This window comes from Hakea prostrata, chromosome 2, assembly GCF_041222555.1.
Source record: "Hakea prostrata isolate BN-2017 chromosome 2, UWA_Hpros_2, whole genome shotgun sequence".
NCBI classification, from domain to species: domain Eukaryota; kingdom Viridiplantae; phylum Streptophyta; class Magnoliopsida; order Proteales; family Proteaceae; genus Hakea; species Hakea prostrata.
In genome coordinates this window covers 52,882,512-52,897,230 of record NC_142601.1, presented here as the reverse complement: position 1 = coordinate 52,897,230, position 14,719 = coordinate 52,882,512, and the positions used below count along the sequence as shown (strand labels likewise).

Below are 14,719 nucleotides of genomic sequence, written 5' to 3'. Positions count from 1 at the left end.
GGAAAGAAACGTCTTTTGATTATTTCCTTTGCTTTTATCCCTGAATAAAGATGGCGAGGGAAAATTCAAACAATGGTTCTAAGTCTCAAGGAAGCGGATGAGCTTGTGGAAAAAAAAGAAACAACATATTCAAAAAGATGGAACTTCTGAGGAAGCTCCTCCTTTGTCACGCGAAGTCCAAGTCTCAGAACAAACAACTGTTTTGAATGGAGGACTTCCCTTGCAAGGAACGACTCAACCCCCACGTATGACTTTGTCAGGCCCAAGCCCTGGAAAATAAGATGATGGCCACCTTTCAAATAATGGTGACTCAGTGGACTCAACTCATGCCTCCAAGAGACCTGGTTGCAGCTCTTCCAGGATAGTGGTCCCCTCCCTTGTCGATCAGCTAGACAGGGCCCAGGGAATTGGAGTAACTTTGCTCCCACTGACTCTATGAAGATCAGAGAGGAACAAAGGAGAGTCCAACAAACAATGCACCACTGTTCAATCTTTGATAGGTTGGGGACACAACAGGTCGAACATTCTTCACTTGGTGCCTTATTTGGAAGGCTACAACTTCCATAATGAAAGAATATTCAGAAAGAGCATAGTGCAGAGTCGATTGCATTTGTAAGGGACGGAAATATCTACTAGCGAATCAAAGTCATGAACGAATGAATGTTTGAGTTGGATGAATCAGAAGATCCCAAACGAGATGCAACATAAATTATATAATTAACATGGTGGCTGTTCTCCAGGATCCTTGCCTCCCAGAAATTATCCTAGTGAAAGGCTTGCTAGCTCTGTTGTTTGTTATATAATTAACATGGTGGCTGGTCTACAAATCATAATGCATATACAACCATTATCACGATTAAAGCATGGGAAAATGAAGTTTTATTTGGTTCCTAGAGTACAAAAATTTGAAAGGAAGAAGACGGACTTTTTATTTTTATTTTTTATTTTCAAATAGAGTTTTTGTTTTGTAATGGTTCGTTTTGAATCGTGCGAACAGGGTTTATTTCCACTTAAAATTTGTTGTTTTGCACATGGAAAAAATCTACGATAAAAATTTAATCTAAGCTCAACTTTTCATCTGGACTGTTCACTGCTTGGAGCTGTGCCACGTAGGCACTGTTGCCAAACAAAATCCATCCCAATGTGATTACGTTAATTCAGAGTTTCATCTATAATTTGCTAATATTACAGGGACGCCACAGTAATTTTGCCAGTACCCGGAATCTTCTCTTCAACGGAAAAAGCGAAACCGAAGAAGAAATGACGTACCAGTGCTATCCCTCGCTCAGCTAGAAATTGACGCGCTAGTCTCTAAGGTGGCCTTATGATATGTGTTGTATTTCTATGTCATCGACCAAAGCTGAGTGCATTTTCCGAAAGCTCCGCTACAGCAAATATTGTAAAACATTTTGCAATCACCATAGTCGCTCCCACCAGTTGCCTTCTAGTTTCAGAGAAATTTCCAGCTTGACCACTTCCTCTGGGAATCACCCAATTGAAGAGCGTGAGATTCATTGCGAGAACTCAGTGTACTTGCGCCGTTTAAATCGTGTGTTGGATGACTGTACAAGCGCCTGCGACCTTCAAATGGGCATGTCCGTCCATACTCAACTGTTAAAATGTCATTCATACGGCTTTATCTCGCTGTGGAACAAGCTCCTTAACATGTACTCTCGGTGTGGGCAATTTCAATGTTCTCGTCAAGTGTTCGAAACAATGCCTGAGAGAGATATAGTTTCTTTTAATACAATTATTTCGGCTTATTTAAGCCATGATCTTAATATGGTTGAAATCCTGCATATGTTCTTCAAAATGCGAGATGAAGACGTCAAGCCCAACCATATTACCTTATCCATGTTAATCAGAACTTGTGTGCGTTTTGCCAGTTCACTCTTGATAGAACTACTACATGCCCAAGCAATTGGATGCGGTTTAAGTTCCGATTCGTTTGTTGGGAGCGCCTTGGTTAATGGATATGCAAAGCAAAGGAGGTTAGAAGATGGTATACGTGTCTTTGATGAGATTTTGGTGTTGGATTTGGTCTCATGGAATATCATGATTGATGCTTGTATTAGTAACAACAGTCAAGGCCATGCTTTGCGAATCTTCTCGCGGATGCAACGGGAGGGTGTAGGATTTGATGGCTACACCCTGACAAGCATCACTAAGGCCTTTTCAAAACCAGAAGACTTGTATCTTGGTTTGCAGCTTCATAGTTGCATGATAAAATCAGGTTTTCTTTCTGAAACACCAGTCACCAATTCACTGATAACAATGTACTCAAAATGTGAAGAAGAAATGGTGTCTGCCGCCCAGATTTTTGGAACAGCTCTTGCACCCAACATTATTTCTTGGACTGCAATAATAGCTGGGTTCATGCAAAATGGGCAGAATGAAGAAGCAGTTGGGTTTTATAGAAAAATGTTGAGAGTGGGCATAAAAGAAAATGAGTTCAGCTTTGCTAGCATCCTCCCGGTTTACAGTAGTTTGGCAAGTCTTGAGCAAGGAAGGCAAATCCATACCAGGATCATCAAATCTCAGTGTGGCTCTGATGTATCAGTGCAGAATGCTCTTATAGATATGTACTCCAAGTGTGGCAGCTTAGCAGATGCCCAGTTAGTGTTCACGACTATGGAAAACCATGACGTGGTATCATATACAGTGATAATTACAGGATTTGGTCAACATGGGAAGGGAAGAGATGCTCTTCGCATCCTTGAAGCAATGACAGTCAAAGGATTGAAACCAGATAGTGTTACACTACTTGGATGCCTATCTGCATGTAGTCATGGGGGGCTTGTAGATGAAGGGCTTCAAGTTTTCAAGTCCATGATTGATGTTCACTCTGTCAAGCCTAGAATGGAACATTATGCCTGTGTTGTTGACATGTTGGGTCGTGCAGGAAGATTGAAAGAAGCAGAGGCATTTATTGAGAATATGGAAATAAAATCAGACGCATTGGTATGGGAAGCATTGCTTGGTGCTTGTAAGATTCATGGAGAGACGGAGCTGGGAGAAAAGTCAGCAGCAAAAATTATGGAATTACAACCACAAAGCCATAGGCCATATGTGCTGTTAGCAAATATATATGCAGACAGGGGATTGTGGGAGGACAAGGGCAAGATGAGGCAGAAACTGGGCACAAGTGGGATGAGAAAGGAGGCTGGATGTAGTTGGTTGGCATTCCAAGATGCGTTGTAGATATTTTGAGCAAGAGAGAACAAAGAAATATGCTTCCTGAAAACAATCCGTGAAAAATAATTAATTGATGATCATCAATGAAGCATAATCAGATACAGTTTCATCTATTGAGCAAGACAATGTAACAGTAATACAAGAAGCAGGATTTGAAGTTAGAACAGAGGACTTGTTCCCACTCTCTACAAACTGCAAGGTCGTGACCCATCAAAAATATTTCAAGGGAAACAATCCACTAAACTCCTGACAGGTCTGGAAGGATCCTTGAATGGAGCCAAATTCGAAATTCGTAGCCTGCCAAAGTCAAAACTTCAGCAGTGTTGAAGATGGGAGGAAAGCATCAACAAAGTGCAAAGCATGGAGTCTCACGGTCATGCCTTGTTTTGCAGGTAAGCTTGAGAGCAGTAACAAATATTCTGTACATATCAATGGTTCTTGTAGAGCCATCCATGGGAGGAGTGAGAAGATCTAACTTACAAACTTCATTCCTCTAGAGATCATTCTTTTTCAGCACGGCCTATAATGTTGTCTCATCAAGACTCCTACTTTTGAAGCTTAGTTTTTATGGGTGGTGTTCTCTTCAACAGCTAGCCTAGTTCTCATAGTAGATCAGAAGATTAATCGCTCTTGCTTGTCATCCAATCATGAAATGTGTAACCCATCAGTAAATGTTTACCATCTCATTTATCTGGGATTAATGTGTAACCGAGTCAGCTTTCTAGCACCCATACAACTGTGATATTTCTTTTTTATTTATTCATTTCTCTTAATTGGTTGTAGATGTTTTTTTTGCCTCTCAAATGCTAAGTGGTGACTTCTTGTCCAGTAGTTCTGGTTTTCCACCATCCTCATCCAACTTTCCTGCTACCTCTTTAGACAACAATATCTGATCATCAGCAAGGATTTTCTTCCTAGTCCAATGCAACTTTTCTAGAATCCTCCATGTGACAGCATCTGGGGTTATACCATTTTTTCTCATCTCTCCCATTATTTGATAAGCATCTCTCTTCAAACCTAACTTGCATGCATTGTCAATTAGAATATTGTAGTTCACAATATTTGGAGCCACCCCGCAATCTACCAGTTCATATAAGAAGTTACATGCCTCATTCAGCTTTCCTGAAGTGCATAGACCTTTGAGGATTGCTGCATAAACAAAGTCATCATGCATCCCTGAGGGCCAAATAACATTCTCCCAAAAACGTTTAGCCTCTTCTATGCGGTTAGATCTACATAACCCCTCAATCATTATGGTGTAAGTTGTACAATCAGCAGCCACTCCATTACTAATCATCAAATTGAAAATCCCCATAGCTTCATCAACCTTGTGAAGTTTAGACAGCCCCTGAAGAACCACATTATAAGTCACAACACCAGGGCTAATTCCCTTTTCTGTCATTCTTTTATGCAATATATCGAGGGCTTCTTTGGTTCTTCCATCATTCAATAAACCAGATATAATTGTAGTGAAGGTCACGGCATCTGGAGCACAAAGCTTTCCTATCATCATGTCTTGTAAGACTTTCATGGCTTCCTCAACTCTTCCCATCTTGCAGAAACCATTAATAATGGTATTGAGGGTGACCACATCAGGCTGGCATTGCATCTGAAGCATGGAGACAAGTATGTTTAGAAGCTCACTTGGATTTTTCATAAGACAGAGAGCTCCCAAGAATATATTGTAGATTCTAGTCTTGTTGACACCTTTCCTATTTAGCATAGACTGAAGGAGGTTCTTAGCCTTGCAGAGATCAGATTCTTGGCAGAGACCCTCAACAAGGACCTTGTAAGTAGGCTCTGATGGCATGTACCCAAATTCAGCTCCTTCTTGACACAACTGATAAGCCCTCATACAACCTCCTCCCTTGCTCAAACCATGGATTATTGAATTGTATGAAACCAAACTTGGAATAAACCCCCTCTTTTTCATTATATACACAATCCTTGATGCTCCATGATGCTGCCGAGATCTGCAAAGTGAATCTATCATCTGCCCATAAGCAAATTCCTCATTAACACTTTTCCCTTGAGGCATCTCTTCTGCTATCTTAAAAACCAAATAAAAGAAACCCTCTCGACATAGAGAATCGATGAGATTAGCAAAAGCTGCATTGTTGATAGAAGGGTCCTCTTCATAAGCCATCTTCAGCCAAAGCTCCTGCATCAACTCCACAATCTCCTCAACCTTGCGCTTACGAAGAACACCTTTGAGCAAGACACTGTAAGTGAGTGGATTCGCCAGGATACCATTATCAACCATTTCATCGAACAACTTCCGAGCAACGCCCAATTCGCCAACTCTTGAATAACCATGGATAAGAGTGGTATAGGTGACCGTACTCGGAGAGTGCCCACGGCTTCTCATGTCGAAGAACAACCGGTGAGCTTCGATGGGTTGTGATAGGGAGCATAGCTGATCGATAAAGCGGTTGTAATTGGTCAAAGATGGGACGAAAGCAGGCTTCGCCGCAATCAAGCCATGTACAACTTGCAAGGTCTGTTTGGGAGTTCGGGCATCGAGGAGGCGAGCAATGAGGACATTGCAAGTGCGTTCATCGGGAACACAATGGGAAGCAATGAAGAGCAGGCGTTGATGGGCTTCAGAGAAGCGATTGGAGTCGCAGAGGGCGTGAATTATACTGCTGAGATTGAGGGAATCAGGACGATATCCCCGGAGACGGAGGCTGTCGAGAAGACGAAGTGCTTCGTCTACGTTACGTTTTTCAGTGCAGAGGCTGTGAATCCTTCTGGTCCAGTAAATTCTATTGCTTATGCTCTCTTCTTCTAGTTCTTCTTCTGCTATTGCTTCTTCTTCATTCTGACGAACACGAACACTGCGATGAATGGGTCGTTGTTGAGATGTTTTGGCATGAACGAAGAAGAAAGAAATTGACTTGGTGATGCTTTCCTGGACAAGAGGGTTCTCCTTTATTGCTCTGAGAGCAGCTGCAGGAATAGCTATCATATTCTCTTCCCCTGCATTCTAATTCTAATAATCTTCTACGGAAAAGGAAGAAAATTTCTAATAATCTGTATCTTCTGCATCTGTGTTTGGGTTTTCCATTGAATTTAACATACACGACTAAAATTTGTAGTTTCCATAACACTGCTTTATTATACAAAATGCTTTAGCGATCCTGGATTAATTTTTAGAAGTCTTATATATTACCTTAATTTAGTTTTTTTATTTTATATTCATTGATTTCATTCCACAACAAACACTAATTTATAAATAAACCCAAGGCAGATGATCTCAGAATGAACCGCGACCAGGCGTTAGAGTCTAATACCTTTTTTTATTTTATTTCATTTTTGTTCCAATTGAGCTTGCCCAGGCCAGCTTATGCGCGCACTTTGACTGGTCAGGGGCAGCTGTTATATATAATTTAAATATAAGGCAGCGCTTCGCCCTTGGCTTCGAGGGGATTAGAACTCTGACCTCCTATTGGCATTGTTGGTTTTTTGCCAATTGAGCAATCCTTCAAGATTAATTTAGTTTTATTTGATGCCAAATGCCAACTATGTAGCATCTACATTGAGAATTCAAGTATCGTATAAGTCATTGGTCTGATCCTTTGTAGGAACTACCGGTTATACCGAACTTGCAAAATGGATATGTTTATTATAAAGAGATTTGTTGTTCCTGTCTTCCTTATCTTGTTTCATCACATTTTCGTTAATCCATGAAACGGATCTATATAGACACATGGATCCATACATCATTGGAAAAGAATCAATAAAAAAATAAAAAATCGGAATTGATCAATATCTTTTTTTTTTTTTTGTTGTTGGTAAAAGATCAATATCTTTCTTGAAACAAACAAAAGATGAAACATAAATCATGAATCAACAAACCCTCTCGAGGGCTTGCTTAAGAATAAGAAAGAAGAATGTCGTGTAAATACCAAAGAATACGTATAATCCTATTCATGGGGATTTTTCCAATATTAAAGTTCAAGAGATCTTTCTTGATCAATCCCTTGCCCTTCATAAAGATTTGTCCATTTAGAATCTGGGTTCTTCTTTCTTTGATTTATTTTCTTTTATTCTTTCTTTTGCTCTCTTTTCCTTTTACTTTTTATTCTCTTCCATCATTCCTTAAAATCCTATAGGTTTGATATGTTCTTGTAGAAGCTGACCCATTTTTCATCGTTGGAAAGCAACCAAGGTATGCATGGAAAAGTACTTTGGAACAAGTTCATGTCCTCAAGCCGGCTTTGGCATATTGGCGACTCAATTGATTCCTACCTCACCAAACATAGTTTTTACCAAGAAATATGTGTTTTTACTAAAAATATAAAAAATAGATTTTTTAAGAGTCGTATGGTAAAGCTTTTGTTTCACATCTTTGCTTTTAGGAAAAAAGAAAATTGATTTTCCTGTTCCTATGCATTAGGCAAAAAAGAAATTGACTTTCCTATTCCTATGCTTTTGTTTTTGGTAAGTAAGAAATTTATTTATTATAAGGTGAAAACTTCTCTTACAGCCTAAACTTTCCTGTTCCTATGCGTTTGCACTGTTTTTGGATTGTAATCCTCTCTTTTTTTCTTTGGCAAAAATATTTTTCCCGAACTTTTTCTTGAAAATGAATGAAATATGGAAGAAACTTTTTAGTTTTTAGGATTTCAAAATAAGAACTTGTGTTTTGACACTAGAAACACAAAAATACCCCATTGGAAGATGATATTTATCTGTCCTTTCAAAATAGACGGAATGAAATGCCGTATATTCTAGTTTTCTGATGTGGAAACTCTTAGATGATACAATCTCTCTTTATTTTTCTCTAGCAGACTTAAACAACTGTTTAAAGAATGAAGATTGTTTAGGATATTTGTTTAACAAGATTTAATAGATAATAGATGCTCTTAAGTCCCATTTTACCAAGGGTATAACTGTGCTTATTTTTTTTTGGGGGGGGGGGGGGGGGGGGGGGGGGGGGGGGGGGGGGGGGGGGGGGGGGGGGGGGGGGGGGGGGCCCCCCCCCCGGGGGGGGGGGGGGGGGGCCCCCCCCCCCCCCCCTAGAGTCAAACAAGAAGAGTGATTTCGTATCTTCAAAGAGGAATCACAGCATCTCTTCATTTGAAATAAACCACTAATTTTGAGGCTGGTAATTCCACTTTAAAAAGAAAACTAGAATCGCTCCAACAACCAAATAGGACCTCCAATGTGGAAATTTATCACGTCAACAAAAATGAATGGTCCATTTTGAGTCCGGATCAATCCTACCCGTCGGGGGAGCACTCTGTGCTACCCAACGGCTTTACCACCATAAATATAGGGGGACCCAGGAGTTAGGTGATGGATTCTTTTTTTTACTTTTTACCCCTAGGCCCCACAAGATTTATGGTGGTAAACCCGTCGGGGAGCACAGACGGGGTGATAATTCGGATTCATCCATTTTCTTATAGATGTGCTTGATAAATGAATTTTAATAATTTGATGTGATGTTAAGACGCATGACACATCTACAACAAAATTGATGATCCATTTACTTGTCAGAAATAGACCTGATAGTAATCCCCTTAATATATGATCGTGAAGAAATTCTCCTCAGGACTCTACTTTTAATTGATGAAATTATTATTATTTTTTTTTTTTAAACAGAGAGTTTTATATATAATATAAAAAAAATATGAATTTTTACCAGTCTACCAAACGCTTACCAATTTTTAGCCTTTTTCGCATTGGTAGATTGACAAAATTGTTACTTTCTGCCCAAAAAAAGAGTTAGTGATGTTTAATCTTTAATATTTTCCATTAATGAAATCACGAGATAATAGGCCCAAGGACAGAAACGCTTGTTGATGGACCTAGTCATAATAGCCAATCTAAAATCTGCAACAGAGGCTGAGGACTGGGGAGTGGGGACCAAGGCCCAAAGATCAAAGACAACTAAATGAGCTCCTCCAACACTAACACCTGATCTGACCTAACCAGAGTACATATGTTTGAAACTTGGAATCAACCAGGTTCATTGGAAACCCTAGAAAAGCTAAACAAATACTTATGTATGGAAGGTTGGTCCTCAAATGTCCCTCCTCAGTCCTCACAATGAAGTGGGAAGATAGGAAGCCTCTTAGTCCTGAGCTGAACCTCCCTTACACCTTTGAAGATCTTACACCTTTGAAGATATGCAAAGGAAAGAAAACATTTGAGATCCTGATGCACCAGCAGCTAAACATGAACTTGGAAGTTTTTCTATTATTTTTTTTATCTCACAAGCAACAGTAGAACGATAATTAAACTTTAATAACTCGTTTAGATTACATAGGAATACCACTGTAGTTAACCGTAATAGATACAAAGGAAAGGAAGATAAACAAGAAAATTCGGTACCAGTGCAACAAGCAGAAGTAGAAGATAGGAGGAACCCAAAACCCAGAAGCCAATAGAGAAGTTTCTGTGTTTCTTCTTTTAGCTTTCTCTAAAAATCAAGGTATAGCAGTAAGGGTGGAACATGGTGTTTCTAATGGTGAGGACAGAAGGTAACCAAGTAGTTTCCCCCACTGCAAGTAGCAATGCTGGTGGGATCATCATAAGCATACGAATAAGCTCTCGGACAAGCAGCTTTGAAGATCTTAGAGTAAGCAGTGGGCTTGCATGTCTGTGGATTTGCAAAGCTTCCAGTGCAGCAGTACCTGGGTGAGTTGAAAGCAAAACAAGCGCTCTTGCAAGCCACAACCTTATTGTTATGAGATTTCACTTGCAGCCCAACTGGGCACATCAAGTTCAGGTCACTAATACAGCCAGCACGGCTACATTTCCCCTTTCCCCTAAATGGGGTGATGGAAACGGCAAGGTTGTAGCCATCGACGAGGCTTACATCATAGAAATCTTCTTCTCCAAGTGTTATTTCTGCAAGGGTTGCAGGGGGTACTCCTCCTGCACCATTGCAGTACAGAGAACCACCACAGTCGCCGGTAGCACAACGGCCTCTGCCGTTGGCGTCGAAGGAACATTCATGGCGACCCCAAATACGGCCTGACCAACCTGCAGGGACTCGGAGAGAGTAAGCTTGTTTGGGATTTAGCTTAAACCCACCTCTTGCTAAAATGGGTTTCCCTGCACCGGGTTGGATTCCTGGCCAAACTGGGTGTGCACATTTGTTGTAGATTGCAATTGTAGTTGCTGAAACCTCCACTGCATATTAAAAACAGAGCAAAACAGAACACTTCCATTAGCTACATTTGGGGATAAAATATATGGGCTTATCTGAATGTGTCTACAAAGTAAGAACAAATACCTGAAATGTAAGCAAAGAAGGCAGCACAGAGCAGAGCAAGGAGAGCCCTCATTGTGACACACCCAAACTTGCAGAGTTCAGAGTTAGCAAATGAGGTAGGAGGAGCTTGTCTTTATAAAGAGAAAAAGAGGTGAGGTTAGTAGGGCTACTACAATGGAGTTCTTGGGAGTGAGAAAAGAATAAAAACTCGAGCATAAAAGAAGCTAAAGTGTCATTTGATTGAGGTTTAGAGTAAAAAAGTAGCAAAAGGGTTATTTGATTGAGGTTATATTGACAGGAAAAAGGATTAAATTTAATGGGGCTCCATTCCTAACATTCACTAGAGAGAGCAGAGAGAGAGAAACAGCAGGGAATCTGTGATGATGACAAAGTTACCTCTAATCTCGAGATTGTCAGATGGTCAGAGGTGAAATAGTGACTGCATTGGAAACTATGAAATTATTGAATTTACATGCCCTCCATGGCAGACTCTTCAAAACCAAATTTCTCAATGGGTGACAGTTTAGTAACTTTTGAAAATACAGCCAAGCATCCAATAAAGAATAAGTAAAACTCATACGTCATACGACTCATATCCCAAAATAAAGAAGAAGAAAAAGAAAACAAAAAAGCAAAGAAATCCTATACCCCACCAATAATTAATCGAACAAGGTTCATGTGATTCAGTATTGGTCATTTTTTTGGGGGAAAAAGGGTTAAAGGTTATTAAAGACTGGTTCATTAGAAACGACTGGACAGTTCAAAAATCAAAATCATGGGTTAAGGTATGGATTTGGGAATTATCAGGATCTTCATCATCTACCTTTACTGTGCAAACCTTATTTTTGAAAATATATCAACATAGGTATACATATTTACATTTAATTAGTTTATATTATTAATATTTTCACCATTAGCATGAAACCTCAACAGGGTTACCTACCATGTACATGAGAAAAAGAAAAATCTGACATCAGGAGACACCATGTTGAGGGTACGTTGTGTTTTTTATTTGAGACTGGGTAATAGCTGACAAGAGTTTGAAAGAATCCTAATGGAATTGTTGTCGCCTTATAGACTTGCTCAGATCTAGAAACCTTTTATGGGTTATTATAAATGACAATCCATGAAAGAATCTCTCAATCTAAGTAAGTTAAGTAAGTAAGAAATTCAGATCAGATTTATGATGTTGGTCCCAGATTTCGTAGTGGAAACTTCATGTGAACCCATTATCACTCTACTTTTGTCCTTCCATAGTTAATTGTTGTATTGCACAATATACATAAGGTGGGGACAGAGAGAGAAAGCATGTAAGATTCTTCTGGTCTAAAGTCTGGCCAGATCTAGAGAACATTTGGTCGATAAGCCAGAGGGAAGGCCAAAAATTTCACTCTTTAAAATGTTGAATGTATGCATTTGTATATTGTGCCAACATAATAAGGTTAATTTTATTTTTCCTTTATTTACCTTATTGAGACTTAATTTGGTGAATTTGATTCAATTTGTTTTATTAGTTTTAGAGTTTTTGATGCACTGATTAAGTACTTAACATTTGGTATTAGAGCTAGCATTACGTCAAATGTTGAAATCTTGAAGGAAAAGAAAAACTACCTAGTTACCTAGAGTAGAGTGAAAGTTGCCAAGAAAGAACTACTTGGTAAAATAAATAATAATAATGCAACCACTTAAAAAGTGCTACCTAACTCTAAAGTGAGAACTGCTTAGAGTCAAAGTTGTCAATGATGACGACTGCAGAAATATGGTGGTATGTTATGTGATTAATAGAGCATAATTTGGCAAGTTTGATTCAACATGTTCTATTATTTTTAGAGTTTTTGACGTATTGGTCAAATACTTAACATTTGGTATCAGAGCTGGTTATACGTCAAGAGTTTGAATCCATAAATGACTGCTTAGGAGAGGAGTTATTTGGAGTAAAATAAAAGTTGCCAAGCAAAAGTTACCTACAATTAAAAAAAAATGAGGGAGTAGAGTGTAACTACTTAAAGATAGCTAACAACTACTAGAGCGAAAATTGCCTAAAGTGAGAGGCATTAAATAGGATGATTGCAAAAGCATAGTATTATTCTACCCAAAAAAAAAAAAAAAAGCAAAAGCATAGTATTTTGTTATGTATTTAATAAGACCCTTGGTGGGTTTGATTCACCCTAGTTCATCAATTTCAAATGGTTTCATAAATGATGTTGATTTATTGAAAAAAGAAAAAAACAAACTTGAAAAGTTGAGTATGTTGTTGGTACAATTATTTTGTCAGTACAATCCCAATCCCACCTCTTTCGAACAATCTTATAAATGTCATTAATAGTGGAACCAGGATTTTGAATCAAGATGGTAGATTTTTTTTTTTGGGGGGGGGGGGGGAGGGGGTAGAATCTGGTATATTTCAATTCAATTATTATTATTATTATCATTATTATTATTATTATTACTTTAGGTGAAAGATAAATTCATTGAAATAGGCAAAAGGGACAAATGACATCCTATCGACATAAATCTAGGAGTCATGTAGTGGAATTTGGCCAAATCACCCTCCTTGCTAAGGGTGAGGAATTTGAGCTAGAACACTCGCCACATAAATGGCCACTCTAGAAATGGGCTGAATAACATTAGAATCAAGCCCACCAATAAAAGCTCTAATGTTAGTTAATCAAGGAGAAACAAGGAAGGGATCCTCATATGCAAGCCTATTAATAATTTTTATGAGTTCTTTACAATCAATTTCAACTGTAATGTTTGAGAAGCTCGCACAAACTAGTTCCTCCAGGCTTAGTGTGAAATTCTTCGGATTTCTAACCATTTAGCCCATGGTTTCAAGACCGTGAACCCGAAACTCGAGTTGACGATAACTATGGGCCATTCGAATAGAGTCCGAAGGTTCAGAAGAGGACCCCATGATAGTGGATGACCTTAGTGATGAGTTGACCACTCTCCTAGAATTTAAGAGGAGAGAGAAAGTCAATCACAAAGGCATTAAAAATATATTTTGACATGTCCGTAGATTGACGATGGAGAGTCCGATCAACGAGGTAAAATATACCCAAACAAACATAATTGAAAGACCTTTCTTTCAAGCCGAGAACAACCAAGATCGGACTTCGGATGGGGAGGCCAAACATGGACCAGGCAACCGCCTGGACTGACCACCCCTCCCCAGTGACGGGGCTAAATCAAGAATTTGTGTTTTAAAACCCTATTTGAAGCTCCTATTCACTCATACACGCATTTTATAATGCTAGTGCGAGGCTAAGGCTAGGGGAAGAGGAGAAACCAAGGAGAATAGTGAATTTCATCCACCCAAAGGCTCGTTGAGACCCAGATCGTCACGAGAACGTTGAAAAAGGTAAGAGTTCTTCAAACCCTCTTCTTTAAACATAAGTTTGTGAGGTTTTCTTCACAATAAATGTTGGATTTCGGTAGTTGAAGCATGTTAGGTATATTGAATACTCATAAATAATTGTATTTATGTTTCCCTCTAATTTGTGAGTAGTTTGTGCAAATCGTTGCAAACTATTTTGCGTTTTGGCTCTTAGAAACACCCACGATCACTCACGAGCCAAATTTGGGGCTTTCGATTTAGAACAAATTTGGTCAATTGATGGTACCTTTAGGACCATATTACTGCCAATTAGACATTTCCAAAGTTTTGTTTCGATTCAACTTCGAATCGGTGGTGAAATAATGAGTTTTCGCCAAAACTAGGTTGAGAACGGCGAGTTTGAACCTATTTGATAGATTGGGGTTTTGTAGGGTGATTTTGGGAACTCTATGAAACCCAATTGACTTCTAATTTATATCTATTAATTCTCTTACATGATTAGCATTATTGTGAATATAACCACCAACTCTTGTGAGCAAATTTGTGACTTTGAGGAACAAAATCAAGTTGGAAGGTGAGGAATACACTTAACCTTATCTTGCATGTTTAATGATGTTAATTAATTTTTATTATTAATATCTTGCCTTGCTTTAGTATTTATTATCATGTGATTATGTGTGTGACTTTTCGCGAATGAAATGTAAGAAAGTATATTGCTTATATTTTTCAATATTCTTTGAATGATGATATAAGAATGTGTGTGGGATTGGTTTTGAGACTTAGATTCTATTATATCTATTTACCAACTAGGGTTGTGGGTTTGCCCATTACCCTAACAAACTTACATAAGTATGCATCTAGACCTTAAGTACATGAATGCTAGGTATCTAGAAGTGTTTGGTTAAATAACCTCATGAGTACTACTACCCTTCCGGTAGGGGTATCAAAGCCAGTTAACCCCT

At 38.8% G+C, this 14,719-nt stretch overlaps 3 protein-coding genes across 3 annotated transcripts; 1 reads left to right on the top strand and 2 right to left on the bottom strand.

The window, feature by feature from the left end:
• The first annotated feature begins 1,221 nt into the window (after nt 1-1,221).
• Nucleotides 1,222-3,697, top strand: LOC149024846 (putative pentatricopeptide repeat-containing protein At3g15130). The gene has a single exon (XM_089145031.1). The coding sequence runs from the start codon at nt 1,330-1,332 to the stop codon at nt 3,199-3,201; it is 1,872 nt and encodes a 623-aa protein (XP_089001157.1). The 5' UTR covers nt 1,222-1,329; the 3' UTR covers nt 3,202-3,697.
• Nucleotides 3,698-3,971: 274 nt separating this feature from the next.
• Nucleotides 3,972-6,292, bottom strand: LOC149024845 (Pentatricopeptide repeat (PPR) superfamily protein). Its single transcript, XM_089145030.1, has one exon. The coding sequence runs from the start codon at nt 6,161-6,163 to the stop codon at nt 3,995-3,997; it is 2,169 nt and encodes a 722-aa protein (XP_089001156.1). The 5' UTR covers nt 6,164-6,292; the 3' UTR covers nt 3,972-3,994.
• Nucleotides 6,293-9,390: 3,098 nt separating this feature from the next.
• LOC149024844 (thaumatin-like protein) lies at nt 9,391-10,592 on the bottom strand. Its single transcript, XM_089145029.1, has 2 exons — nt 10,442-10,592; nt 9,391-10,338 (listed from the first exon to the last, which is right to left on the bottom strand). The coding sequence occupies exons 1-2, from the start codon at nt 10,491-10,493 to the stop codon at nt 9,665-9,667; spliced, it is 726 nt and encodes a 241-aa protein (XP_089001155.1). The 5' UTR covers nt 10,494-10,592; the 3' UTR covers nt 9,391-9,664.
• Between the last annotated feature and the right edge of the window lie 4,127 nt (nt 10,593-14,719).